The 27818-nt window shown below is 38.3% G+C and overlaps 1 protein-coding gene across 3 annotated transcripts in view; it reads left to right on the top strand.

Moving 5' to 3' along the window:
- The window catches only part of pcsk5b (proprotein convertase subtilisin/kexin type 5b), a 162241-nt gene that overhangs the window by 35556 nt on the left and 98867 nt on the right, over window positions 1-27818 (top strand). For all 3 annotated transcript variants that reach the window (XM_028456388.1, XM_028456390.1, XM_028456389.1), the window contains exons 3-7: window positions 9018-9170; window positions 14851-14994; window positions 17080-17156; window positions 23532-23620; window positions 23748-23920. In XM_028456388.1, coding sequence (XP_028312189.1) covers window positions 9018-9170; window positions 14851-14994; window positions 17080-17156; window positions 23532-23620; window positions 23748-23920 — 636 coding nt within the window. The remainder of the gene's footprint in view (window positions 1-9017; window positions 9171-14850; window positions 14995-17079; window positions 17157-23531; window positions 23621-23747; window positions 23921-27818) is intronic.

The following is a 27818-nucleotide window of genomic DNA, read 5'->3' as shown; positions in this document are numbered from 1 at the left end:
AACTGATGAAGCTTTACAATGAATGTAGTTATTTACTCATCCCTGGTATAGGTAACTAATAAATACTCACACTGTATAGACCAGTGGTTCCCAAACGGTGTGCCGTGTGATTTTCTGACAACCATACATTATTATTTAGTGTCCTTTAAATTCCATGTTAACAGAATCACAGATGGTTTCACGGAATTGACCAATAAAAACGGAATCCACTGTTAAAAGCAGAAATGGACAGAATCGGCATGAAACGCCAATACCCTGAGGCAAGAAATATTTTTTTTTTTCATGAGGAAATGTTTCTGGGGACCACTCATTAGGTGCACCGCCCGCCCCCCTCCCATCCTGGACGCATTAAAAACACCTCCTAAACCACCCGAGACAGCGTCTAACCTGCCAAAAAACTATGCAAATCATCACTGACTGCTTTACTTTGCTCTGCCTGTGAAGCTCCGTCCGTTTCTCGTCAAGTGCTGCATCATTGCTTCACCTGCTCAGAGCGTTTGAACAACATCTCATCAGAGCTACAGAAGATCTGTGGATAAAGTTGTTCTGTTGTTGTGGACGAGACCATCGATGCCAGGGATTGTAGAGTGTGAAACATCGTAGCTTAATGACAACTTCTGATACTGTAAAATATTCAGACCCCTAGTGGTGAATTAATTAATGTGTCCATTTGTTTTTGTTTAATCATTACGATCTGGAATGATGTCATCAGGATCATTAGGTTAAATTTAAATTAAGTTGATCAAAACCTATTCAATAAACCTGATCAGATTCGGTAAACCATTGATCCCTGATGGGAATTTGCATCTGGATGACATTAATGCTGTTCTCATACATCTTTATATGACATATAAATAATTAAAAAGGAGCAGTCAGAATAATCCATGTCACTACAACTTATACAGTATCTACCTTTTAATTGTTTCTTACTTTATTTTTGACATAAATTTTTGTTTAATTATGGGTTTTTTATTTATTACAATTTATTTTGTTAAGAACTAATATTTTATGAAAAAATTGATTAACGTTTCTAAAAAATTTTTTCTTTTTTAATGTGGAAAACATAATTTAGGAAAAAATAAAACCGATTTTCTAGCGCCCTAATTACTGCAATATACAACTACACAAAAATAATTATTTTTTAATTTACTACTTTGTATGTACTCATTTCAAACTCTGTACCTAACATTATTTTGAAATATTTCATTAATAAATATTTCACGAGTAATATAGCTGTCTTTGTTTGCTGAAAACGCAGAATAGGGGGCGCTATCGCTCCATAGGGGAGCAACAACGTTGGGGGCCCCTACGCTCAACAGCATTGGGGAGAACCCTGGACCTGTACTGGGTGGGTCGCTGACAACTGATAGAAAATAAATACTTAGTGTGTCTTATCTCGGACTTGTCTCGTTTTTGCTTTAAAATAAGATGATACATGTGTGTTCTCGAAAGCTATTTATAAATAAAGAAAACCTAAATTTGGTTTGATTGATTTCTGAAAAAGTGATTGATTTTGGAAAAATGTGGGTCCCAGGGTGAGACCAGTTGAGTTCAAACTAGGGCACATAAATGATCACACTACTGGCCCATGTGAGATTAAACTGGTCCGTCTTTGGCCCCTGAACTTGAATGAGTTTGAATGGAAACATCACATCTTCTTTCTCTTAGATGATGTTTCTACCCAGGGAGAACGCTCTGCAACAAAGCACTATTTACTTGGATCCATTACAGTGAAGTGTAAGCGTCCAGCAGAGCACTTTGTTTCTCTCGCTGCCTGTGGTGAAGTTGTGGTCTGGTCAGTGTGTGATGGAATCAAGGCAGCGGGAGATGATTTGTGTTTTTGTGAAAAGCTGTGATTCAGAGACCTCCCTTAAGTCCCCAAGTTTTAGATGAGAGCAGTTGTTAGATTTCCACTGATTGTGGTTGATGCTATGCTAATTTATGCAAATTGTAATGACACGGCCGTGGTTATGCTGAGACATACGCACACGGTGCCTGTTTGGCAGCTAATGTTGTGTGTAAACGGTTGCTTTGAAGCTAAGGTCCTGATAGAAGTTGGTGTGAAATGAGCTGCGACCTCTGCAGATGTTAAGAACATCGGTTCAATCTAAACTTCTCTCTGGGTTTTTACTTTTTTTTTTTTGTTCACCTTTATATCCTGCTGTGATGTGATTAAAACCAAGATCCACAGTTATTTCATCACACCGACTGTACTTTTCTCTAGGCCTGGGCAATATACCGAGAGTTAGGCTGGGCGATGGGGACCAAAGCTCACATCTCAATATTTTTTCTCAAAATGGCAATATACAATATTATTCTTGATCATTTTAATTTAAATTATGCCTGACCAGAAAGACAATTCTGAGTTAAATTTGCTGATGCAAAATGCCACCCAGGCACATTTATTAAGGAATATGTGCCACTTTTGGCTTTTTCTCCTATAACGGACAGCACGTGTGAGTGAGTTCTGTAGTGTGGCTTGTTATGGGGAAGTTCTGGGTTAGGATGCACTCAGAAATCCATCTAACTGAGCTTTACATGCTGTTCTGAGAAGTTAAAGCAGCAACTTACAAATTAAGCTATAATATTTACTGTATATATTAGGGGTGGGAACCTATGGGTACCATACGATATGCGATACAAAGCTCACAATAACGATTATTTTACGATTATGGCGATACTACGATTATCAATATATTGGTCAGAAATCAATCTACGATAATCTGACAACAAAAAAAAAGATTAAGTGAAAAAAATACAATTTTTATTTTATAACTCTAAAAGACAATAAATTGAAAAAGTGTCCTATGAACAGTGACACTATTTTAGTGCAACATTGTGTAAATAAGTGTCAACATACCAATGTAAATGAATAAATATCTCCAATAGTGCTTTCTGTAAACAAGAAATTGGGTCTGTCTTACCAGTGACACCATTCTAGTGCAATATTCCAGTAAACAATATATTGGTTCCTTCAACAAACAGTGACAACATTTCTGTGAAGACATACCTGCACATTTTAGTGAAAAAGCAGAAAAGGTTCTGAATTTTTTTTTAAATAAATAAAATAAAATCGATACTTAGCGCGAGCATATCGATAATCGATTGTGCGGGGAAAAAAAATAAAAAATTGCGATATATCGGCGTATCCAGATATCGTCACACTCCTAGTATATATATATATATATATATATATATATATATTTGTGCGATATTGTAGTATTCTATATCGCCAAGATAGAAAACTCAATTTATCTTGAATCTCGAAATATCACCCAGCCCTACCAAGAGTCGAGATATATCACAATTTTCGTTTTGGCAATATAGAAAATAACAACATGGCCTATGTCATAGGGGTCTGCAACCTGCGGCTCTGGAGCGTCATGTGGCTCTTTGACTCTTTTGCATTAGCTCCAAATGGCTTTCAAAAATCATAGAAATAAGGAATTGTTATTTTCTTACAGAGGGTGTTAATGATTAATGACATTGACACCAAATGAAAAAAAATTGTCAACCTAAAAGTAAATCACATTGTGCAATAACTCTGCCACCTTCCTATTTCACCTCCTGCACCTGCGTTCAATATCAAGTAAAAGATTATTCTGGAAGAAAATGCAGATTTTAATTGTGTGGGGACAGATTAATTTAACTGCCAACATGACGGCTAAAAATGCATGCTCCATATGAGGCAAAATTGTTTGTAGCCCTTCAAATACATTAAAAATAATCTTCTTTACATAACGTTATTTGATATACGGTAATTTTAACTGTATATATTTTTATACACTATATTGTCTTCATTGAGAAGGTATTTTTTTCAGCTCCAGAAGGACATTAATCCTCTGAGAGTAAAGGTTGCCGACCGCTGGTCTATGACGATATATTTGCATTTTTAGCTTATTTTGTATGAAAATAGGGGTTTTAGGAGTCAGTGCTTTAGCTATTTCTCAGAACAGCATGAAAAGCACAGTTAGAAGATCACTGAATGTGTCCTAAATTAGACCTACGCCTAAACCAGTTGTTTACAGACGTGAACAATGAACAATAGTCATGTGGAGATAGTAATGGAGTTTGAAAAGTAGGGACAATTAGTTTGAACTGGCAAATGTGGTTAAATTGGCAAAAATAAGCATGAAATACGGTTAAAAGTGACAATAATGGGTCAACATATGTGATATTGGATGGGAAAAGTGGTGGAAACGGTTTATAAGTGCTGAAAATGTCTTGAAAGTGGGAAAAGATGTGCAGAACAGGCATTGACATTTGATAGAGAAGTGGCAGAAATGGGAGTAATGTAGCAAAAATGCATTAAAAGGAGCAAAAATATGTCAAGAAACGGTGATGAAAATAGTTGAAATATGGCAAGTTTGGTACAGAAAAAGGGTGTAAATAAGCAGAAATGGCCTCAAATTGTAAAGCATATTTATTTTTATTTTTATTTATTATTTGCTTTTTTCCCAGCACCATTATGTCTTTAATGCTACATAAAATTGTGTATATTTAAATCAATTGTCCTACACTTTTCATCTTATTCTTTCTTCAGCTCGCTCCCCCCAAATCAATTCTCCCGGGACTCATTCTCCAGCTTTTTATCGCATCTCCTTCTCGTGTCTTATCTTGTCGCCTGGCTCGCCCACTCTCCTGAGAGGCGGGCAGATTGTTTCAGTGCATGAGACCAGATAATCACTCTGCAGTCATTATGTCAGCTATTCTCCTCTCTTATCCCCATGTCTGCTGGTGCAATATTGATGTGGAGAAATGCCTTTTTTTTCTCCCCCTTCCCCCCCACATAACAGCTGCACACAGTTTACTGATTCTAGAGACTGAGCAACAAAACAAAGTGAAAATGACTCTATGGATTTTGTGCTTTTGAGTGTGGTTTCTTTCTTTCTTTCTTTCCTTTTTTTCTTTCCTTTTTTTCTTTCTTTCTTTCTTTCCTTTTTTTCTTTCTTTTACGCTTCATCCCTACAGCTCAACACTTTGACTTCACAGCAGATGTCGTGTTGACCTTCTCATAAGCCACATGTGTCAAACTTAAGGCCCGGGTGCGTTTTCTGCACATTTATTCCACTTCCAAGACATTTTCAGCCCTTACAAACCCTTTCCACCACTTTTCCCACCTAGTGTTGCATATTTTGACCCATTATTGTCACTTTTAACCTCTTTTCACCATATTTCATGCTTTTTTTTTTTTCTTTTTTTTTTTTCCCAATTTAACCACATTCAAAAAATTTTATGCCCACTATTTGCCAGTTTAAACTAATTCTTCCAATATTGATCATTTCAACCCTTTTCTCTCCATTTTAATCAATTCCTGTGGTTTTTAAAATCTCATTTCACCACCTTTTCCACTATTTTTCGTCACTTTTTACCCATTTTTTATTTTATTTTTTTAAATTTCTGATTAAAACAAGAGTTTAAATCTTTAAGATGACTATATAGTATTGCCCAAAAAAACCTAAACTTCTTGAAAAACAGTGGATATTATTCAGATAAATAAATAAAAGTGGTTATCACAGATTCATAGAACAATGGACCATCATTTTCCTGACTTTATGGATGGACCCCAAAAAGCCTTTCCCGGTTTCAGGGAAACAAGTATTTTGAAACATAATAAGCTATAAAAATAATATAAAATATATATATATATATATGTTTGTCGATATAGGCCACATGTGGCCTGCAGGGGATTGTAAAAATGACAGAGAAAACATGAATCATTGTGTAATTGAAACTCAACAATATTTGCATGGGCTCACAGTATTTCCGGTGCTTATATTGCATGATTGCAGTCATTTTTTTTTTTGTTTAAACTGTTGAAAAAAACTCAGAAATCTTAAAAATCTTTTAATTTTTCTCAAATTAGGACATTTTCCTGAATTTCATAGTAATTGCTCACATATTGAGGAAATGTAAAGTGAAGATCCCGTTGGGACTGATATCTGTCACTTATAGCTTGGATATTGTTGGTTTCTTATATATTTTATATTTCATGTATACGTAGAAGTGTAAACTAGGGAACAATAATGTTGAAATTGTTTTCCTGCATAAAATCTGTGGCCCACTTGAGATCAATCTGCCCCGTATTTGGCCCCTGAACTAATATGAGTTTGACACCACTGATATAGGCGATATTATAATTTTCTATATCACAAAAAATAGAATACTCTATCTTGAATCTCGATATATTGCCGAACCCTACTTGACACTTTGAGTTCCCAGCAGATGTTGTTTTGACCTTCTCATAAAGGATTTAATGAGAATGTTGTAAAATCAACCAGCACTTTACCTTTTATCTATGTCGCAGATGTAAATAAGCAGAGTCTCTATAAAACTGTATTACCAGCAGGTTTAGGGGCCAAACGTGGTGTTAATTAAATAAAGATTACACGTCAGTCTGAACAGTTGCAACACTTGCTCTGTGCTGATGTTTGGCTGTGTGTCGGTGCTCTGATTGAGTCCTTATAGACAACTGAAGTCCGTTAGACTAAACAGAAGATTTTTTCAGGATTTCACAAAGAGCTGAGTGGGTCCAGCCGCTTTGTTCAGATCCACTAACCCTGATTTAGAAAAAGGAAAATTCCATCTGAAAGCTGAGCGAGATCCCTGCCAAGGAATGCCGTTTGCCTTGAAGTGAGCCCATAACATTTGAGAGATTGATGTTACCTGAGAGGCTTTTCATTCTTTGGTGCACATGTGTCTGTGTGCGTTCTGTCTGCTCCTTTTAGCAGCCAGGGAAGAATATTAACCAGAATATTAACCTCTACTAACACGAAATGTGAACTAAATGCTTTCAATGCCCTATTTTAGTATACCTGGTTAGATAAATCCAGAATTTCCCCTGGATGTAATTGTACATTATGTCCTGTAAGTCCATATTTGCTTGTTTTTTAACAGACGGAATCAAGTTACATTTATGAGCAAATTTAAGCCAGGTTTTAGGATTTCAAGAACAAATGTACTGAGACCATGACCAAGAAGCAGATGCCAAACTTTTCAGTCATTGACCGACAACTAAAAAACGCATCATAACAACCTCTAACAAAACTTTTGTATTATCAATACAACGTCACATTAAGGAGTAACTAAACCACAAACCCACTTTTTTCTGCTTAATACATATGTACTTGGATGTTAAAGGGGACATATTATGAAAATGTTTTTTTGATTACATATGAGTTAACTTGAGTGTCCACCGATAGACAAAATATGAAATAAATCTATTCTTTTGGCCAACCAGATGTGTATGGATGGATGATATTTATTTTTGTGTTTCTAAAGGCTGGTAAAGACAAACTGCTTCTTTAGAAACAACAAACTTGTTTCGCTCAGATTAGCTTGAAACTGCTTTGCTGCTTCTTGTTATTAAGGACTTGATTAAAAGTTTTCCTCTGCCCTCAGAATAACTAGATCAAGTATAAATGCATGCATGCTAACAGAACTGAGACTATTAGCATGAAGCAAGTGTTAGTCGGAGGTAGTTTTTGTTTTTAATCTTTAATGAAATCTGCAACATAAGTGTGTCCCGATCAGAGATCGATATCTGTTCGATACATAAATCGTTTTTATTAGATTTATTGAGGTTATTTTTTGATTTACTAATTTATTTTATATTTATTTAGTTAAATTCTGACTATTGATCTCTGTTTAGTTTCTTTTTTGACTTGTGTGTAAGTGTAAAGCGCTTATAAATAAAATGCATAATTATTATTAAAAGTGTATTATTCGTGCTGATATCGAATCGGATCAATAATGGAATCGGATCAACAATCGAGGCTGCAGTAGAAGTGAAAAAAGTTGCAACATTTATTCATTAGTTCATATTGTTGACCCACTTATTCAGGACGGGGTCGTGGGGCGTGTCCTAGCTCCATCATCGGTCTCATCGCTGATGGAGACGAGTCCGACTACAGGTGGGAGACAGACCGGCTGGTGTCCTGGTGCAGCCAGAACAACCTGGAGCTCAATGCTTTAAAGACAGTGGAGATGATAGCAGACTTCAGGAAGAACCCAGCCCCCCTCACCCCCCTCACCCTGGGAGACTCTACAGTGAGCTCTGTAGAGTACTTCTGCTTCCTGGGGACCATCATCACTCAGGACCTCAAGTGGGAGCTGAACATCAGCTCCCTTATCAAAAAAGCTCAGCAGAGGATGTACTTTTTGCGGCAGCTGAAGAAGTTCAGTCTGCCAACAAAGATGATGGTGAACTTCTACAGCTCCATCATCCAGTCCATCCTCTGCTCCTCCATCACCATTTGGTACGCTGCAGCTACGGCCAAGGACAAGGCCAGACTGCAGCGTATCATCCACTCTGCAGAGAAGGTCATCGGCTGCAATCTGCCCTCCCTCCAGGACCTGTACGCCTCCAGGATTTTGAGGCGTGCAGGAAAGATTGTGGCCGACCCCTCCCACCCCGGTCATAAACTGTTTCAATCTCTCCCTTCTGGTAGGAGGTTTCGGTCCATCAGGACCAGAACCTCCAGACACAAAAACAGCTTCTTTCCCTCTGCCACCATCCACATGAACACACCCCAAGTCACCCACTGAACCCCCCCCCCCCCCCACCCGATCACCACCTCCACCAGCTTGATACCTGCTGCACTGTATATATATATATTTATATTTATATTTATCCTATTTATCCTTTATTCTCTATCTATCCTTTATTTATCCCTCATCCTTTATATTTATCATTATTATTATTATTATTGTTGCTGGGTTGTGCTTTGTTGTTCTGTTTTTATTTCTTTTATTTCTTTTTGTTGCTTGTTTTGTGCACCAACCACCAAGTCAAATTCCTTGTACTGTCCTCAAAACTGTACATGGCAAATAAAACATTTCTGATTCTGATTCTGATTCTGATTAAATGTAGCCAACTACTTTATTCACTCAATATTTTTAGTAAAACAAAATAGTTCCATAGTTTTCCATGAAATGGTTCCACTTCTTAGAAACAGAGTGTAGTGCGTGAACCCCATTATGTGTCATTAATCAAAGCCTGTTCTTCTGTGTTTCAGGTGGAGTGGATACAGCAGCAGGTGGTGAAGAGGAGGATCAAGAGGGATTACAAACCAGCCCCGCCCCTTTCACTATCAAGCCCCGCCCACAGTAGCCCTGCCCAAAATAACATTTTCTACAACGATGCCAAGTGGAGCAGTATGTGGTACATCGTGAGTATGCCACACTTCCTCTTTGTTAACGCGTGTGCGCGTGATGAACAAAACGACACAAGTTCTGCTGCACATTCAATGGTCTCAGTGTGATGAGGACGACTCACGGCTCTCTGTGCATTGATCCAGTTTGTAGGTCAAAGGTCAGGCCATGTCAGGGTCCTGATTACTGCAGGGTCAGTACAGCAATGTCTGTGTGTGTTTTACTGATGATTATAGCAGGGTTTTTCAACCTGAGGGTCATGGAATTAAAATGGGGTCTCCTGAAATGTCTCGTAATTGTTTTTTTTTTAATTTTTTTTTTTTATTATTACTAATAATTACTTAAATAATGTTATTATTCTTTTTTCAAGTTCTTTTGCAAATGAAAACGTCAGAATAGTTTTATTTGCCAAATAGTGTTTAAAACAATACAAGGAATGTGACTTGGTGCTCTGGTTCTCAAACTTTTTTGGCTCAATTACCCCCTTTATCCTATTTCTGAATCCAAGTCCCCCCTTTATCTGACTACCACATTTACAGTGCATACGGAAAGTATTCACAGCGCTTCGCTTTTCCCACATTTCATCATGTTACAGCCTTATTCCAAAAGGGATTCAATTCACTTTTTTCCTCAAAATTCTACACACAATACCCCATAATGACAACATGAAAAACATTTTTTTTCAATGTTTGCAAATTTATTAGAAGTAAAGAATGAAAATATAACATGTATATAAGTATTCACAGCCTTTGCTCAGTACTTTGTTGTGGCACCTTTGGCAGCAATTTCGGCCTCAAGTCTTTTGGAATATGAAGCCACAAGCTTGACTCATCTATCTGTGGCCACTTTGGCCCATTCCTCTTGACAGAACCTCTCGATCTCCATCAGGTTGGATGGGGAGCGTCGTTGCACAGCCATTTTCAGATCCCTCCAGAGATGTTCATTGGGATTCAAGTCTGGGCTCTGGCTGGGCTACTGTAGGACATTCACAGAGTTGTCCTGAAGCCACTCTGTTGATATCTTGGCTGTGTGCTTAGGGTCGTTGTCCTGTTGAAAGATAAACCGTTGCCCTAGTCTGAGGTCAAGAGCGCTCTGGAGCAGGTTTTCTTCCAGGATGTTTCTATACATTATTGCATTCATTTTTCCCTCAATCTTGACTAGTCTACCGGTTCCTGCTGCTGAAAAACATCCCCACAGCATGATGCTGCTACCACCATGCTTCACCGTAGGGATGGTATTGGCCAGGTGATGAGCGGTGCCTGGTGTCCTCCAAACATAACACTTGGCATTCACACCAAAGAGTTCAATCTTTGTCTCATCAGACGAGAGAATTTTGTTTCTTACGGTCTGAGAGTTTTTCAGGTGCCTTTTGGCAAACTCCAGGTGGGCTGCCATGTGCCTTTTACTAAGGAGTGGCTTCCGTCTGGCCACTCTACCACACAGGCCTGATTGGTGGAGTGCTGCAGCGATGGTCGTCCTGCTGGAAGGTTCTCCTCTCTCCACAGAGGAACCATGGAGCTCTGTCAGAGTGACCATCGGGTTGTTAGTCACCTCCCTCACTAAAGCCCTTCTTCCCCGATCACTCAGTTTAGAGGGACGGCCAGCTCTAGGAAGAGTCCTGGTGGTTCCAAACTTTTTCCATTTACAGATGATGGAGGCCACTGTGCTCATTGGGACCTTTAAAGCAGCAGAAATGTTTCTGTACCCTTCCCCAGACCTGTGCCTTGAGACAATCCTGTCTCGGAGGTCTACAGACAATTCCCTTGACTTCATGCTTGCTTTGTGGTCTGACATACACTGTTAACTGTGGGACCTTATATAGGCAGGTGTGTGCCTTTCCAAACCATGTCCAATCAACTGAATTTACCACAGGTGGACTCCAATTAGGCTGTAGAAACATCTCAAGGATGATCAGTGGAAACAGAATGCACCTCAGCTCAATTTTGAGCTTGATCTCAAAGGCTGTGAATACTTATGTACAAGTGATTTCTTCCTTTTTTATTTTTAAAACATTTGCCAAAAATCTCAAACTTTCTTAAGTTGTCATTATGGGGTATTATGGAAAAAAGTGAATTTAATCCCTTTTGAAATAAGGCTGTAACATGATGAAATGTGGGAAAAGCGAAGTGCTGTGAATACTTTCCGTATGCACTGTATCTTAGAAAACTATTTAAAAACAACAATAGAGCATAATGATGAGATGAATGAGTGATAACACATTTTTCTTTATTTAGTTTTTATCATTTCTGGTCATTTCCCTCCTGATGTGGGACCAACACTGATTCTATTTTCACTTCATGTTCTAATCAAGATCATTTCTATTATCATTTTATATGTTTTTGATGTACTTGTGTTGTTTTTTTGTATGTTCTTTTTATTGTTCAGTATATTTTTGTGTTATTTTGTGTGTTTTTGTTGTCATTTTTCTGTTATTTTGGTATTATTTAAATTATCCTCTCTGTGTGTTTTTGGTGTAGTTTTGTATGTTTCTTTGTTATTTTTGTGTATTTTGTAGTGAACATGTGTATTTTTCTCTCCTTTAAAGTGTCTTTGTTGTTGTTTTGTGTGTTGCTGGTAATACTAAGTGTGTGTTTTTGGTGTCATTTTGTTGTTGTTTATCTGTTCTTTTTTTTATTCAGTATATGTTTCTCTTATTTTTTGTGTTTTTGTTGTCGTTTTGTGAGTTGCTGGTAATATTTAATGATAATTATCATTTGTAACTAAAAATAAACAATATGAAACCCTTTTTTTTTTTAATGCTTTTATCTGTTCCTCTCACTCTCTCTCTCTTTCTGTAGTGTCATCACGTACCTCTATAGGGGTACACATACCCCCATTTGTGAAACACTGACTTTGTGGATGGTGCAAAAAAACTTTGGTACACAAAAAACAGAAACATAATAATAATAATAATAATAATTATTATTATAATTAATATAAAGGATAGATAATATATGAATAATTGTCAGTCCAGCTGTGTGTTTTACTGATTATGTCATGGTTTTTCAACCTTAGTGTCGTGACCCCATGTGGGGTGTGGAATTTTTTGAAGTGTGTGCATCTGAGCATTTGTAATATGACTCAAACAGACTCAAACCTGTGGGAGTGAAGCTTAGGATCATTGCTGTTGTTGGTGTCTTTAGTTCTGTTAATTTTTAACATGAACCTGATAACTCCTGATACTTTGACCACGGGCTTCATATATTTTCTAAACTTTCAGGTGACCGTGTCTCCACTTGTTCTCAAGTTTAAAAAAACAAAACATTTTCTCTTCTCTATCAAATAGTCCTTTAACAGCTAGTGAACCCAAGTTTTGTCATTAATATCGAGCAGTAGTTTCCCACCTTTTTCCTGTCGTGACCCCCTTTTTTTAATCACAAATTTTTGGCGACCCCAGATAAAAATGTTTTCACTAAAATTATTTTTCTGAACATGTTTGTTATACTGTGTTACAAATACAGAGTAGCCAGGGTTAGTTGTTTGAGGTCATGTGTGGTGTTTTCATTTGGGAAAATTTTTTTTTTTATTATTTAAGCTCTTTGAGCTTTCTGCATCTTCCTGCATTGTATAATCTAGTTCTGTGATATACATATAGTTTTTTTTAATTGTGCAAAATAGATACATAATTTAATTAAATAAAAAAAATTAAATATACAATATAATTTTTTTAAAAGAAAGAAATTAAATTTATTTCTTTTTAAATCACATAAAAATTTTTTTTTTTAAGTTTTCAAAAATGTAATTGTTGATTAATTGTTTAACTTGAAAAACATGATAAAATTTCAACATTTAAAAAAAAAATTTGATTTTGAAAATTGAAATAAGTTTTCTAAATAAAATAAAAAAGAATTGAATACAATTTTTCAAGAATTAAAAAAAATTAAATTATTTATATATATATATATATATATATATATATATATATATATATATGTATATATATATATATATATATATATGTATATATATATATATATATATATATATATGTATATATATATATATATATATATATATATATATATTGTTTTTTAATCAAAAAGACTTTTTAAAAAACAAATGTGATCAGGTTTTATTTGCTACACATTTGAGGGGACCCCACAATGTGTTACGACCTCAAGGTTGAAAGATATAGATGTTCTATAATTTATCATATTTTCTTATTCTATTAATCAGGTTCCTTCGTCCTGTACTTTTATTACTGATTTGTTCTTTTGTATTTGTTTTTTAATGTAATCCAAAGTGAAAGTATAAAATGTCAGAGCTGTCTCAGGTGTGAGTGGCGTTGGGAGGATCAGCAAAAACATATTAAAGCCGCTCTGTTTGTCCCACAGGTCAGCTTAGTTTTCTTTACGCTCACTCACAGCTACATCTCTAAATGTCACTTTGACGAACAAACTAATAACTGTGAGTGACACCTGTGGTATATTTAAATAGCTGTTAGAGTGGCAGGTTTGGTGATTCTGTGGCTTTATTATGTGTCGAGTTGTCCATCATCAACTTTGTGTTTTAATATTCGAGCTGTGTTGAGTCAGGTGGAGGCGGTTTGAATAATGTGATGTCTGCAGACATTGTTTTAATCCAGTAAATGACTAAGACCTACTTATAAGAACAGGGGGTTGTTTAAAGTAAAAAGGGAAAAAAATAATTTTAAAATTGTGACACAAGACAAGTTAGTTAAGGTCAGTTTTAAACTTTTAAACTTTTTGAGGTTTTGGGTTATTACATATTACAATTACATTTTTATTAATTACAATTATGTTTTCATTTATCATTGTTCAAATATAATAAATTACAATCACAGTGACAGGTATTTTTTTTCAGCAAGTTAATTTTTTTTTTTTTTTTTAATTAATAATATGTTAAGGTTTAATTTATTCAGACAAACTTATTCTGGAATTTTATTTTGATAATTTACTTTAACTCCTGATGATTCCCCTATGCCTACCGTGTTGTGGTAGTGTGGTAGAAAGAAATAGCAAAGTTCCACATTGATGATATCATCAGTCCAAGTTGGGAGTCAATACAATTTTCAAGGGGGTACTATGAGTCATTTTGACATTTACATGTGCCATTCCCTAATATACGTTCAAATGTTCATGAGTTTTTGAACGTGTTTAGGGCCTCAAAAATGCGATCATTTGGCCTTAAATAAAAAAGAATAATAACTAGAAAAGCACTCGGAGAGTGCAGACCTCCGCCAAGCAGCTCAAGCTCATCTAACACACTCCGGTCACGGAAACATGGTAAACTCAGGATTACTATGACACACCGGTCAACATTGAGCTGTGTTACCATAACTACCTGTCAACCGATTGAGCTGTTGAATCTATGACATCATCAACAAGAAGTTCCACAGTGTGGATGGGAAACTGAATGGGATATGCTGTAGATATATCTATACATTTTCTTTTGGTAGCCAGAACATCACCAAAATTGAATCACCTGTTTCTTGTCCCATTTATCAGTTTTCTGGCCCCCAGTAATGATAATAAAAACAAGGTGCATTACAATAGGGTCCTACGCACCGCTGTGCTCGGGCCCTAATTACATGATTACAATTATAATTGACTCCAACCTCTTTATCACTCAAACCTTCAGATGAGGAAGCACACACTTGTCACTTGCTAATTAGCTCACCTTTATATTAACCTTTATAAGAACCTTTCTTCCTTCTGTGGTGTGTTTAATGTGCAGCACTGTAACGACGACATCGATAACTGCCAGTCGGACATGAACATCATGGGGGCGTGGAAGAGGGGCTACACTGGGAAAGACGTGGTGGTCACCATCCTGGACGACGGCATTGAGAGAAATCACCCTGACCTCTTTCAGAACTACGTGAGTGTGTATGTATGCGCATGTAGGCAGTCCCTGAGTGTGTGTGTGTGTGTTTGTGTGCATGTTGGCTGTACGTTTTTGTGGGTAACTGCTTTGTAACAAATGTACCATAAATATTACTTCAACCTCTCATGCAATTGAATATAAACAGTGTGCTTCAACCAGACGTAGCGTGTAGCGCAGGGGGTCAAACTCATTATAATTCAAATACTGAGCAGTTTGATCTCAAGAGGGCCCGTGGGGGTTTGGCCCGGAGGCTCGCCCTTGGGGGTCCCTTGTCCTGCCGTGGTGCCCTTAGGGTCCAGCGGGACTGACCGGCTGGCCGGGCCGGTGCTGGCGGGGGTCTTCCGGGGGGGGGGGGGTGGTTTCAGGCCGCGCCCTACCATGCCTGAGGGTGCGGCACCGGGTGGCCCTAGCACGGCTCTGCGGTGTGACTGGACCCATTTGGTGGGGTGGGGGGGGCTTTCTAGGGCTCATCGCGCGGGCGGCATCAAGGAAAGGCGATCTGGCCCGCTCTGGGGTGCCTGGTCGGTGTGCCTGGGGGCCGGCGGGGCAACTTGCAGCATCCCCTTGGTGCCCTCGGCGACTATGGGCATGGTCGCTATCCCTCGGATGTGTGTGTGGGGGGCAGTGGCTGCCTCTCAGCCTGGGATCTTGGGGGCGTCTGGGGGATTGCTCGGCCGTGGGGGGGTGGCCTGGGGCTCCCTGGCCCCCACTCTTTCTGCTGGCCTGGCTGCGTCTGCGGGCCCGGGGCAGTTCCTGGGTTTGCGGTAGCGGTTTTTTGCACATATACTGGTATACGATGCACTGGCACGCCTTGGGATGTGGGACAAAACTCATACTGGGCTTAACTTTAGACACGTTAATCCCAAATACCTGCTTTAGGTATTACCACTCACTCATTCCCCCTGTCCACAGCCACCACCATTATAGCTAAGCTTCACACTTGTCACTATACTGGCTTGATTACACAACATAATAAGCACAATATATTCACATCTCACCCTCACTGTAAAACAATCTATTCTCCCCACCCTTTCTATTTCCTACCTTGAGTCTCTCCTCCCTCCTCCCTGCTCCCTGCTCCCTTTCCCCTCCCCTTCCCTCTCCACTTAGGTGTAACACTGCTCTCCCTTTTTATATCCTCCCTCTAATAAAAGATTTCTAACCCTTCCTTAGGGAGGGCTGGTGATGGTCACAATTAAGCAATAGAATAAATCTATTTAAAATAAATCAAATAAATCAATCAAAATAAATCAATTTATTTTATTGCAATAACGAAACATGCATTGCTGTCTCATAATGATTGCACTTCTTGTAGTGTTAACCTTTGACATCATGTGCAGACAAAAAAAAAAAAATATGTATAAATATGATTAAAAAAATAGATTAAAGTTGTTGAAATTTGTTCATGAATTAACATTTTTTTTGTGATAAAACTAAATGAGAAGATGAATAAAACCCTGTTCATAGTTGTATTCCTATTTCCAGGTTTTCTTTTAGTTGCATCCTTCATTTAAACTGTAAAGTGCCCAAAAAAAGAAGTTAATCAAATGCCAACTTAATTACAACACTGTTGTGTGATTATGATGAGTCATGTGTGTAGGTATGTGTGCATGTCTGTATCTCTGTGGCTACACACTCCATTGAGCATGCTGAGGTATGTCTCCTCCATACCGAGGTCAGACAGTCAGAGTCAGTAACATTTTGGCCTCAGGCTGCAGGTGAGACATTCAATCAAGTGTGCAGATGAAATGCTTCACCCTGCGTCTGACAGCACTGCTGTTATTTGCCGCTGTTATTAGCCGCTCTCAACGCTTGGATTTGTTTATGCCAAAGGGCAAGTGTGGCAGCAGATTGGGTTGCCTCTAATTGCATTCGATTTGCCAGTGATGCTAATGTGGACTGTTTGATTGGACTAGTGCAGATTTTGCTGATTTCTCAGTAGATTACACTCACTCGCATCCACAACGCATCTGCGATAAAAACAAACCAACCTTCGGAATCAATTGGTCTGTCTGCTTGATATTGAGAACTGCTGCTCAGTTGTTTTCCCGAGTTTTAACCTGATTGTTTTTCCTCCAGGACCCTCAAGCAAGCTATGATGTCAACAGCAATGATGTTGATCCAATGCCTCGATATGACGCCACCAATGAGAACAAGTAAGGAAAAAATAATAATAAATGCCATTATTAAATTAAAGAGGAACTGAACCCCAAAACTGCTGAAAACAAATGTATTTGGGTATTAGTGAAGTTGATTGACTAAAATGTGAAGAGTGGGACCAAAGTCAAATTATTTTAATTTGGTGTTGCTTGTTGTAAAATACAAGAGCAAATGTGAAAGTATCAGATTAGAAGTACTCACATTACTGTAATTGAGGTCCTTTAATGGTTATTTCAGAATCAGAATCAGAATCAACTTTATTGACCAAGTAATGTATTGAATACACTCGAGGAATTTGTCTTGGTGAACTGTGCTCTCTCTGATAGTGTAACATTAAATAATAACAATCAACTAGAATAAAGAAAAATAAATAAAAAAGAAGTATAAACATAAATATAAAGAGTAGTTAGACTAATATGTGCAAACTAAATAAAATAACAAGATAATAATAATAATAATAATAATGAAATGAAATAAAAAATACAATAATAATAATAAGATAATAGTGCAGTAGTGCATTGATGAGTAGAGCAGGTGAACATTTAAATGAAAATATTATGTCCATGAACATTCTCAGTGACAGGTTGATCCAGGGTTGTTATGTTTAGTTCCATGGTTATTTCACAGTAACAGAAACAGGTCTGACGCTCTATGACTGTTTAGTGTTGATCAGAGTGACAGCCTGGGGGAAGAAACTGTTTTTTTGGCGGGTAGTTTTGGCGTACAGTGATCTGTAGCGTCTGCCGGAGGGGAGGAGTTTAAACAGGTTGTGTGCAGGGTGTGAGGGGTCTGCAGTGATGCTACCTGCCCGTTTCCTGACCCTGGACAGGTATAAGTCTTGGATGGAGGGCAGATCAACACCAATGATCTTTTCTGCAGTCCTGATTATCCTTTGTAGTCTGTGTCTGTCTAGTTTGGTTGTAGATCCAAACCAGACAGTGATGGAGGTGCACAGAACAGACTGAATGATGGAGGTGTAGAACATGATCAGCAGCTCCTGGGGAGGGTTGAACTTCCTCAGCTGACGCAGGAAGTACATCCTCTGCTGTGCCTTTTTCCTGGATGTGTCTATGTGGGAGGTCCACTTCAGGTCCTGTGAGATTGTAGATTTGTAGTTTTTTTCAAGTATATTTTTAAATCAGTAATTTTATTTGCACTTATAGAGTAACTAAACCCCAAACCTACTATTTTCTGCTGAATGCATACAGTATGTATTTGTGTATTAAGTAGTGCTGTTGTTTGATCCTAGTCCAACTTTTTAGTAAAAGTATTTTAATTTTGCGTATTTAGTTGTAAAATCTCAGAGGTACTGGCCTCTATGGGTTGAACGCTGCTTTTAGAATTGTTTTTTGCAATCAGCTGAGAAAAGTTAATTGGACCATTGTGCGTCACCAACTGTCGCTGTTGGCGCCACCCCTCCTATAAAAGCTGAGTGGGAGGTTTCTTCCAATCACATCCCTCAGTGAGCATTGATTGACAGCTCCATTGCAGACTGTGTTCAGCTGCTGTAATGTGTGTGACTCTGTTTTTCTATAAACAGCTGATTCTGGTCTAATCAGAGGGTTCATCAAGCTGTGTGTGTATGTACAGACACATCGTGTGTGTGTGTGTGTGTGTGTGTGTGTGTGTGTGTGTGTGTGTGTGTGTGTGTGTGTGTGCGTGTGTGCGTGTGTGCGTGTGTGCGTGTGTGCGTGCGTGCGTGTGTGCGTGCGTGCGTGCGTGCGTGCGTGCGTGTGTGTGTGTGTGTGTGTGTGTGTGTGTTTTTCCCGGGGCTCATGGGTGGAGAGCAGGGGCTGTTTGCCCATGCATGCTGTACAGGGTTCTCACCAGGAATTTTTCCCAGCGTAGGGGGATCGCTTGTCGCACGAGCGAGCGCTGTAGGCACGTGTTTTGTACAACCAGATGTAGCGTGTAGCATAGGGGGCCAAACTAACTTTTGTTCAGGGGCCAATTACGGGGTAGTTTGATCTCAAGAGGGCCACAGATTATATGTGGGATAATAAGTAATTTTCAACATGATTTGGCCCGAGTTTGCACTTCTACGTATATATAAAATACAAACTATGTAAGAAACTGACAATATCCAAGCAATAAGTGGCAGATATCAGTCCCAACATAATCTTCACTTTAAATGTTCTAGATTTTGTGACAAATTTCTAATTTAATTAAGAAAAATGTTATAATTTAGGATTTTTTAAGAATTTGGATTATTTTTTCAACAGTTTAACATTATAAATGACTGCCATCATGTGATAAAAGCACCAGGAAAGCTGTGAGCACCTGCAAATTTTGTTGAGTTTCATTCACACAATGTGAGCATTGATTGACAGCTCCAGACTGTGTTCAGCTGCTGTAATGTTTGTGACTCTGATTCTGGTCTAATCAGAGGGTTCATCAAGCTGTGTGTGTATGTACAGACACATCGTGTGTGTATCCCTCTTGGTCTCTGAGTGTGCATGGATGTGTGTACTTGTTGTTACTGTGTGTATGTCTTCCTGGTGTGTGTGTGCGTGTGCGTGTGCGTTGGTTTTCCGGGGCTCATGGGTGGAGAGCCTGTCCATGCTGTACAGGGTTCTCACCAGGAGTTTTTCCCAGCGTAGGGGGATCGCTTGGCGCACAAGCGAGTGCTACAGACGCGTGTTTTGTACAGTGTTCCGAGGGCATACCCCCCTTGACAATTTAGAAATTTGAAACACTATCCTCACTCTTCAAAGCTTTCATACTCGTCTGCACCTGGAGCCACATAGTAGTTTCCAGTAAAATACAACATTTCCCACAATCCTTAGCCCTTCTCTATAGTTTATGTTTCTTGGACGTGTTTTAAAGATGTCTGCGACATTACATTATTAGGAGTGTGGCAGGACTTTTATTTTGAAGGCAAATTTCTCCCTCTAATACGACTGGGCGTAAATAAAAAAAAAAATTCAGATTTTTCAAGAAAAATTTGAGTTTCAATATAGTTTTCAATTTTTTTTTTCCCCAGTGCACTTAAAAATGACTGCAGACATCAGATATATTGTCAAAACTACAACTTTATTGCTGTGACTGTCCTAAAGAGTTGCGTAGAACAATCCCAAAATAGAAAATTAATAAGGCTCTGTCAATTTCAAGCTTTAACCCAGGTTTAAATGTTAGGATTAGGAAATCAGATAACTACATATTTTACAACATTACAATTAAAAAAATTTCTTTCCTTTCCTTTAGCATCTCAGCATAGTGTGAATAAAACATTACACATGCCTGTGGCACACATATAGCCTTCTCAAAGGATAAACACATGTAAACAAAGAGGGGGCGGGCTCATATCACGCTAAGGTTACCCACAAGGACGGAACGCGAAAAAACTGTGGTGGGAAAAAAATACAAAACTAATCTCTTTTTTTTTTTTTGACTCAAATTTGCAAAATAAAAATCATTTTTATCTACATATTTGAGAAATCGATTAAATCAATTTTTTTTTGCCCAGCCCTACCCTCTAGGCTTCCGTAGTTCAGTACATTCTGTCAGGTGCATGCGAGGTCACATGTTGTTTCTTCCAGCATTGTGTCTTAGAAAGCATCGTCTGTAAGTTCTGTGTTTGTTGATGCCTGTCATAGAGACATTATGTGTGTCATAGACATTATGTGTGAGCGATTGCTGAGTACTGAGTGCTGTGTAATATTAGCTCATTTTTATGTTTAGCTTACTGCTAAATCAGCCTGCATCTTTGTTGCTCACGAGCTGGCTCTCTTAAGAAACAGTGTAATATGTTTTTTCTTTCCTTCTTCTAAGTTGAAGCATTAATATTCAGTGTTTACATGTAGTTTGTGAGCTACAGTATATATTCATTGTGTGTGGCTGTGTGCAGTGAGGACATGCAGCAGACATGTATGACAGTTTATTTTTGTGCTGTTTATTTGACCATTTGTTTTCCTGTGTTTTCATTGTATAGTTTTACAACAAAAAAAAAGAATATGTGAAGATCATAAAACTCCAGAAAGATAAACCGTGGACTCCGTCATTCTTGGAGCCTTTCATGTTAGCTATCTGTCAGCTTGTTTACGTCACGGACACGTAGGACAGAATAGTGTCGTCACTCGTCTCCATCTCTCCTGCTTTGTTTCAACAGGCGGGTTGAATACATGTAACACACAGTCCGCTGAGCACAGAGTCCATCTGAGTATGTTTGAACCTTTACACAGATGTGTAGAGATAAGTCATTTTCAGATTTCATTGTTCCATGTACCAAAGTTTCCTTGGGCAAGAAAACAAATCCAAAGTTGTCGGTGAATGAGGGTGAGTGCCTTGTAATGTCGCCAACATTGTAAAAGGGCTTTGAAGGGGAAGCAAACACACTATTAGGGGTGTCCCTCCTGATACAACTTTTTCATTTTATTTGTATTGGATTGATCCAATAGAGATGTCGGTACGACTCATACATACTTTTATGAAAGTGTCTATTTGTACGGTTGCCGTATGGACAACCCCCGGTGCTACTGGTACGGTTACCGAAGTACAACTACGTTAGGGTTAGGTTATAATCCAATATCATTTTAATTTTTAGGGTTAGGCTTGGTTTAGGGTATGGTTTAATCTTAGTCACGTGACCTAAACTGGCCAAATAAGGGCGCCGCGTACGGATAGAATGTCAGTATATTTATATGGCAACCGTACGGATAGCCACTGCCTATTTTCATTACATATTTCGAAGGGTGGATATTATGGTCCAAAGAGACTCAAAAAACATTATTTAGTAGGGGTGGGATGAGTTTAAGATACAATACGATAGACGATAATGACCTCATAATAGTGATACAATATTTTTGGAAAGGGATAAAAGGGGACAAAAAAAACCTGCAGTTGACTTTACCTCTGGGCATACTTTCTCTGGGTATGAGTTTTTTTATTTTTTTAATTCAGTTAGGAAAATGAGAAATAGATCAAAACAAACCCCAACAATCTGGTGTGTAAAGACTTTCTCTGAGGGCTTCATGGCTTATAAAAGCTGACGTTTTTCCATGGCAGTAAAAGCTGTTTCCAGTGACTGTTCTAAGGCAGACGTAAGTGTGTTTATGTGTTTGTCCTCATCCACAGAGAGTGGTGTTGTTGAGAGGCAAACACGCAATGTTTGTTTACGCTGGTCACTAACCTGGGCTGATTGTCAACCACTGCAGTTATTGGTGGAATGATACTCTTGTGTGTGTGTGTGTGTGTGTGTGTGTGTGTGTGTGTGTGTGTGTGTGTGTGTGTCAGGGTATAATCTGTGTGTGTTTAAGACCTCGATGAATTTCAAAAACAAGAGTTGTGTAATCGATGTGTTGAATCCACTTCACAACATTCATACCATCATATTTTTTAACTTGCAATTGTTTCCTTATAAGTTAATGCAGTGGTTCCAAACCCTTTTTTAGGTCGTGACCCCATTTTTATATCACAAATTTCTGGCGACCCCAGAGACTTTTTTTTTTTTAAACATGTAGTTATTTTAATTAAAAAACCAAATTAAAAAAATCTACTGTATTTTTGAAAACTAGATTTATATTTGAGAAAGTGAAAGTATAGAAGTTGTGTGAGATTGTGGGATGCTGTTTTAATTAGAAAAATAAGAATAATCTAATCTAGGGGTGTGAAAAAAAATCGATTTCACGATATATCGTGATTTTTTGGGTGTCGATTTTAAATCTATTTTTTTTTATTTAAAATTTTTTTTGTTTATATTTAATCGATATTTTTGTGTATTTGTGCAATATTTCAGTGGTTAAAATGCTTTCAATGTGTTGCAATGGTTACTAGTTGCACTTGATTTTAAGATGGCAGTGTGTAATACCTGCAAAATGTATGTATGTACAGACATTTTATTTTCATATAATCTGTTCAGATCAGTGTTTAAACTGACACAATAGGAGAAATTATACATTTGTATTTTTATTATTCAATAACTATTTAATTTTTATGCTGTGTTTTTTTTAAAAATAGATTTATATTTGAGAAAGTGAAAGTATAGAACATAGCATGTGGTATTTTAATTTGAAAAAGAACAATGATCTAAAAAATGACAAAAATATAATTTAAATGTTTATTATTTAATTTTTATACTGTATTTTCTATAACAATATTTATATTTGAGGAAGTCAAAGTATATAATACAGCATGTGGTGTTTTGATTTGAAAAAGAACAATAATCTAAAAATTTAGAAAAATATAAATTTAATCAGATTTTTTTTTTTATTATTTACTAGACATGTTAGGTGACCCCATTTGAATTCTGGGCGACACCATATGGGGTCACGACCCCAAGGTTAAAAAACACTGAGTTAATGAGTGTGTGTCCATGGTCCTGTTGAGAAATATGCATACAATGAGCCATCCACTGATTCCCATTCTCTTTGTAGACATGGCACACGGTGTGCTGGGGAAGTCGCTGCAGCTGCCAACAACTCCCACTGCATTGTGGGAATTGCTTACAATGCCAGAATAGGAGGTGAGAGATTTGCCTTTATTTAATGTTTCCTTTTCTTTTTTGTAAAACTATGACCTGTTTCTGTTAATGCAGGAGACGTAACATATGGACTGCGACTAAGTATTCTATTGTTGTTTTTATGTGCAAGGAGTGCGAATGCTGGATGGGGACGTGACGGACATGGTGGAGGCGCGTTCTCTGAGCCTCCACCCACAGCACATAGACATCTACAGCGCCAGCTGGGGCCCAGACGACGACGGGAAGACTGTGGACGGACCAGCGTCTCTGGCCAGGCAGGCCTTTGAGAATGGCATCCGCACAGTGAGCACACGTAGACACTATAGCTGTGTTGTTAATGTCATACTAACGTACTACTCGCACCAAGTCTGACGTCAAAATGAGTATGTAGTACGTTTACATTAGATAGTATGGAAAGATTGAGTATGTGAGAAATACCCGGGTGTATACTATATGGGGACATTTTTGAAGTGTGCATGGTGGGCACACTGGTCATACTCAATTGTCCCATGATGCATTGCGAGGGGAATGTAAAATCATCCTGGGAACAGCTTCAAGATAATAATCAAACACTCCCTTTTCAAAGCAAAAGCATCTTTTCTTGTCTTCCATTAGTTTTTAACACTTTTGTAAATAGGGCTCTTGTTTGGAAGTTAAAGCTGTAGTATGTAAGTTCTTGTTTTTTTTTTTGTCATCATTTGGTCAATAATCCATAATCATTTTTGAGCATATTGTAACCCAAACTGGGTTCTGAGTGGACAGTGAATCTCATCTTTGTCTCCTGGCCCTGTAAATGAAGTTTGATGACGTCAAGCGTTTTGACGGCACCTCAGCTTCCACAGAAGGTGAAGAGCAGCGATTTTACTGGGGTCCTCCGTAGTTGATGGTGAAAAAAAAGGCAGTGTTGGCCCCTTTTTTATGTTCGCGTCAGACTCACATATGAAGCGAATATGGGGAAAATATTTTTCGATCCTGCGGATGCTTTCATGCTGAGCAGGTGTGAACGCGGCACAAATAGAGAAGCTTATTTAAGCGGCTTTGAAGATAAAGTCCATACATTTGTCACTAGTCTCTCTCGATAAAAAAGTCACTAAGAGCGTTCACAAAACCACCGGTAAAGGAGGCTAAGTTTCGGTTTCAGTTTCAAAACAAACTGTAGCTTTAACAGGACGTTTAGTCAGTAGCACAGTGGAGGGTCTCCAAAAATCTCAGAAATGTCAGCATGAAATGTGTTTACGTGAGTTTTATGGATGAAATGAGCACATGTTGATATTCTACTTGGTCCCTTTCTCACTTGAAATGTTTTCAGAGCTTTCAAAGATGGAGATATTTAGCCCCAGTGTGCTTCAGGTTTTTGTCGTTGTAGGTTCCAAATGCATCTTGGAAGTATACTTCAGTGGGAACGGTCACCATCCTCATCATACTAATAGTATATAGTAGACAGTATATACTCATTGAGTTTGTAGTGTGTAGTACAGATTGTGACATTGCGAACACGGCCATACTCACAGAAACATTAGGAAATAAATTTGATTTTCATTTGCAGACATTCATAAGGGCGGAAATGGCAACACACTTACACAAGCAGGTGTGTGTGTACTTTAAGCTGCTGTGTATCTTTTTGACATTAGAGCTTTGCACCATTACCATAAATTAGTTTACATGTTCATGGTCTGTTTCCCATAATGCAAAGCAGATGCTGTGCTTCACCTCAGCTATAGCTCAAACAGCTGTAATTAAGGTTAAGGGGGGTGAACTCCATCACACGCAGCTTTTTTTTCAAACAGATTCCCTCGTGTTTCTGGCCATGTTTGAGGCACATGGAAGTCTTTGAGGAGGCGAGGCAGACGGGAGTGGTCCACACACGTCATGCAGACCTCCAGCTTGTTGAAAACAGCTGAAAGTAAAGTCTGGGAACCAAGTGCACATGAGGAGTAATTGAGAGGCTGACAGGCTGCAGTGTAGGGAGCTGACAGTCTATGACAGAGGTGAGAGAGATGTCTGCCCCACTGCCAGGAGCTGGCTGTGAGGGTCCGCCCACACGCCTCAAACACGCGTGTGTTGGTGGGTCATGTATGTGTGAGTTATCTGCATTGCTGGTATGTGTAATATGTGTATATGAGATGGTTTATCGCACACAGCTCACTGACGACTATGGATGAGGTTTAATCAGAGTTCTCGCGGATCCTTAAAAAGTCTTAAAAAGTATTAAATTCATAAATCTAAAAATAAGGCCTTAATTGTCATGAAAATGTCTTAAATCAATTTTTCAAAAGTCTTAAATGTTAACACATAAGTATGATTTTTATGATTTTAATTAGTGTCACATTTCAAAATAAATGGTAACATTTGTTTTAGAAAAAATATATATAATTTACCGTAACATTGCACAATCACGACATCAGAACCAACTACAAAATAGTGATGTGATTCTAGTGGGACTATGTGTAGATGGGTGTCATGCTTGTAGCAACTTTTAACAACACGGGGAATTGTAAATTTAAACAAAATTGCCTGTCCAACAAATATTTAGCTTAATGGCTTTTTTCTTTTTTTTTTTTTTTAATTTTTGTTGTTTCATAGATTTTTGAGTATTCTTGTAGCCATCTTGTGTGTTTTGAGTGATTTTGATTATGTTAGTCTGGTTTTGTGTTTGTATTCTACTGTCATTTTGTGTTTTTTTGTGTTTACTTTGGGGGCTGCCACTAGAAGCTGGAAAAAAATTGAGCCCCCCTTGCAGCTGCCCTAATGTCATTAAACTTTGGGATAAATATCAAAACAGAAAAAAAAATTTTCCTGATTTTCTGCATATTATTGACACCTAATGCCATTTGTGCAATAAAACTTTTTTTATTATTGTTAGCTGGGATTGGTATCGAAGGACTTTGACCTTTTTATCTGCACCACTCTTTGCCTTCTTTCTTTCATTCTAATCTGTTATCATTGGCTCATGCCTGGATCTTCCCTCATGCTGTGTGTACAGGCGGGATTGCTCGCTTATCGCTGCCTTACAGAAGCTCCCTTTAGAGGAACTTTAGTCCACCTTTTGTTCCTTACTGTGTGTGTGTGTGCGTGTGTGTGTGTGTGCGCGTGTGTGTGTGTTTGCAGGACAGACGGTGTGAATCACTGTATCACTCATTTTGACATGTCTTTTATGGCTTTGTCTCAATAAAGAACCAGCTTCGTGGCAGCTTTTAATTACTAACGTGACGATAAATCTGGATCCACAACTTGTGGATAACGTATTTGAGTGGAGACACAAGTAAGGTGATTTTACTTCTGCGAGTCAGAGGTGGAAAATTGTTCTAATAATGGGGCCCAAAAAAGTGTTTGTCTGATCTGAGGGCCACCATTTGCCAGTAAGAACCAATCTGAGAACAAAGGTTTTGTCTGTTTTTATGGTCATCTGACTTTTTCTCATTCTGTGTGTGTTTGTTCTTGTTTTGTGTATTTTTCTCTTATTTTGTATGGTTTTGTAGTCATGATCTTGTCGTTTTGTTAATTTTTGATGTAATTATGTGTGTGTTTGTTGTCAGTTTGTGTGTTTTTAGAGTAACTAGTACAGTGCCCGTCGGAAGTATGTGTTCATATAGTGGGGGCTTAAGTGGAGCTGTTAATTATGGCCAAATGTGTGTTTGAAGGTTGGATGTACAAAGAGGTGTACATACTCTGTACTCTGTGTTATAAAGGGGTTTATTTGTGGGTGCAAAGTAAAATAGCGTGTGATTTCCCTGGTTTAAATCTATGGGACATGCAGTTGATAGAGGCTCGAGACTGCGACCAAAATGGTAGCATATGCGAGTATTTTTTCAGTGTGTGAGTAAAAATTTTATATTGTCGCATCCGTGCAAGTTCGTATAGGGTGACGTTATTTTATACGGAGCGGCTGAGCGCTTTGTCACGTCCCACAGAGTGCACTTCTCTTTCTCTCTCTTTCTCCACGCTGCGAGATTACCGTAAAGCCGTTTATAAACAGGCACTGCAAATTGGCTGGCAGCTGGGTTGACCAAGGATTTCGGAGTCGAGGCTGGCTTGACATCAGTGCTGCGGGTGATGAGACGGTGCATGCTCACGCAACTTTTCTGCGGGTAATGCAACGGTGAATGCACTGAGTATAAACACCAATGTGCTCCTTGGAGTGCGCGCGCTCCGCTATGAACGGAGCCAGGTATAACGAGCCCTTCACTGAGAGCGCGCTCAC

This window comes from Gouania willdenowi, chromosome 9 (assembly GCF_900634775.1).
Source record: "Gouania willdenowi chromosome 9, fGouWil2.1, whole genome shotgun sequence".
Lineage (NCBI taxonomy): Eukaryota > Metazoa > Chordata > Actinopteri > Blenniiformes > Gobiesocidae > Gouania > Gouania willdenowi.
This window is presented reverse-complemented; position numbering and strand designations above follow the sequence as displayed.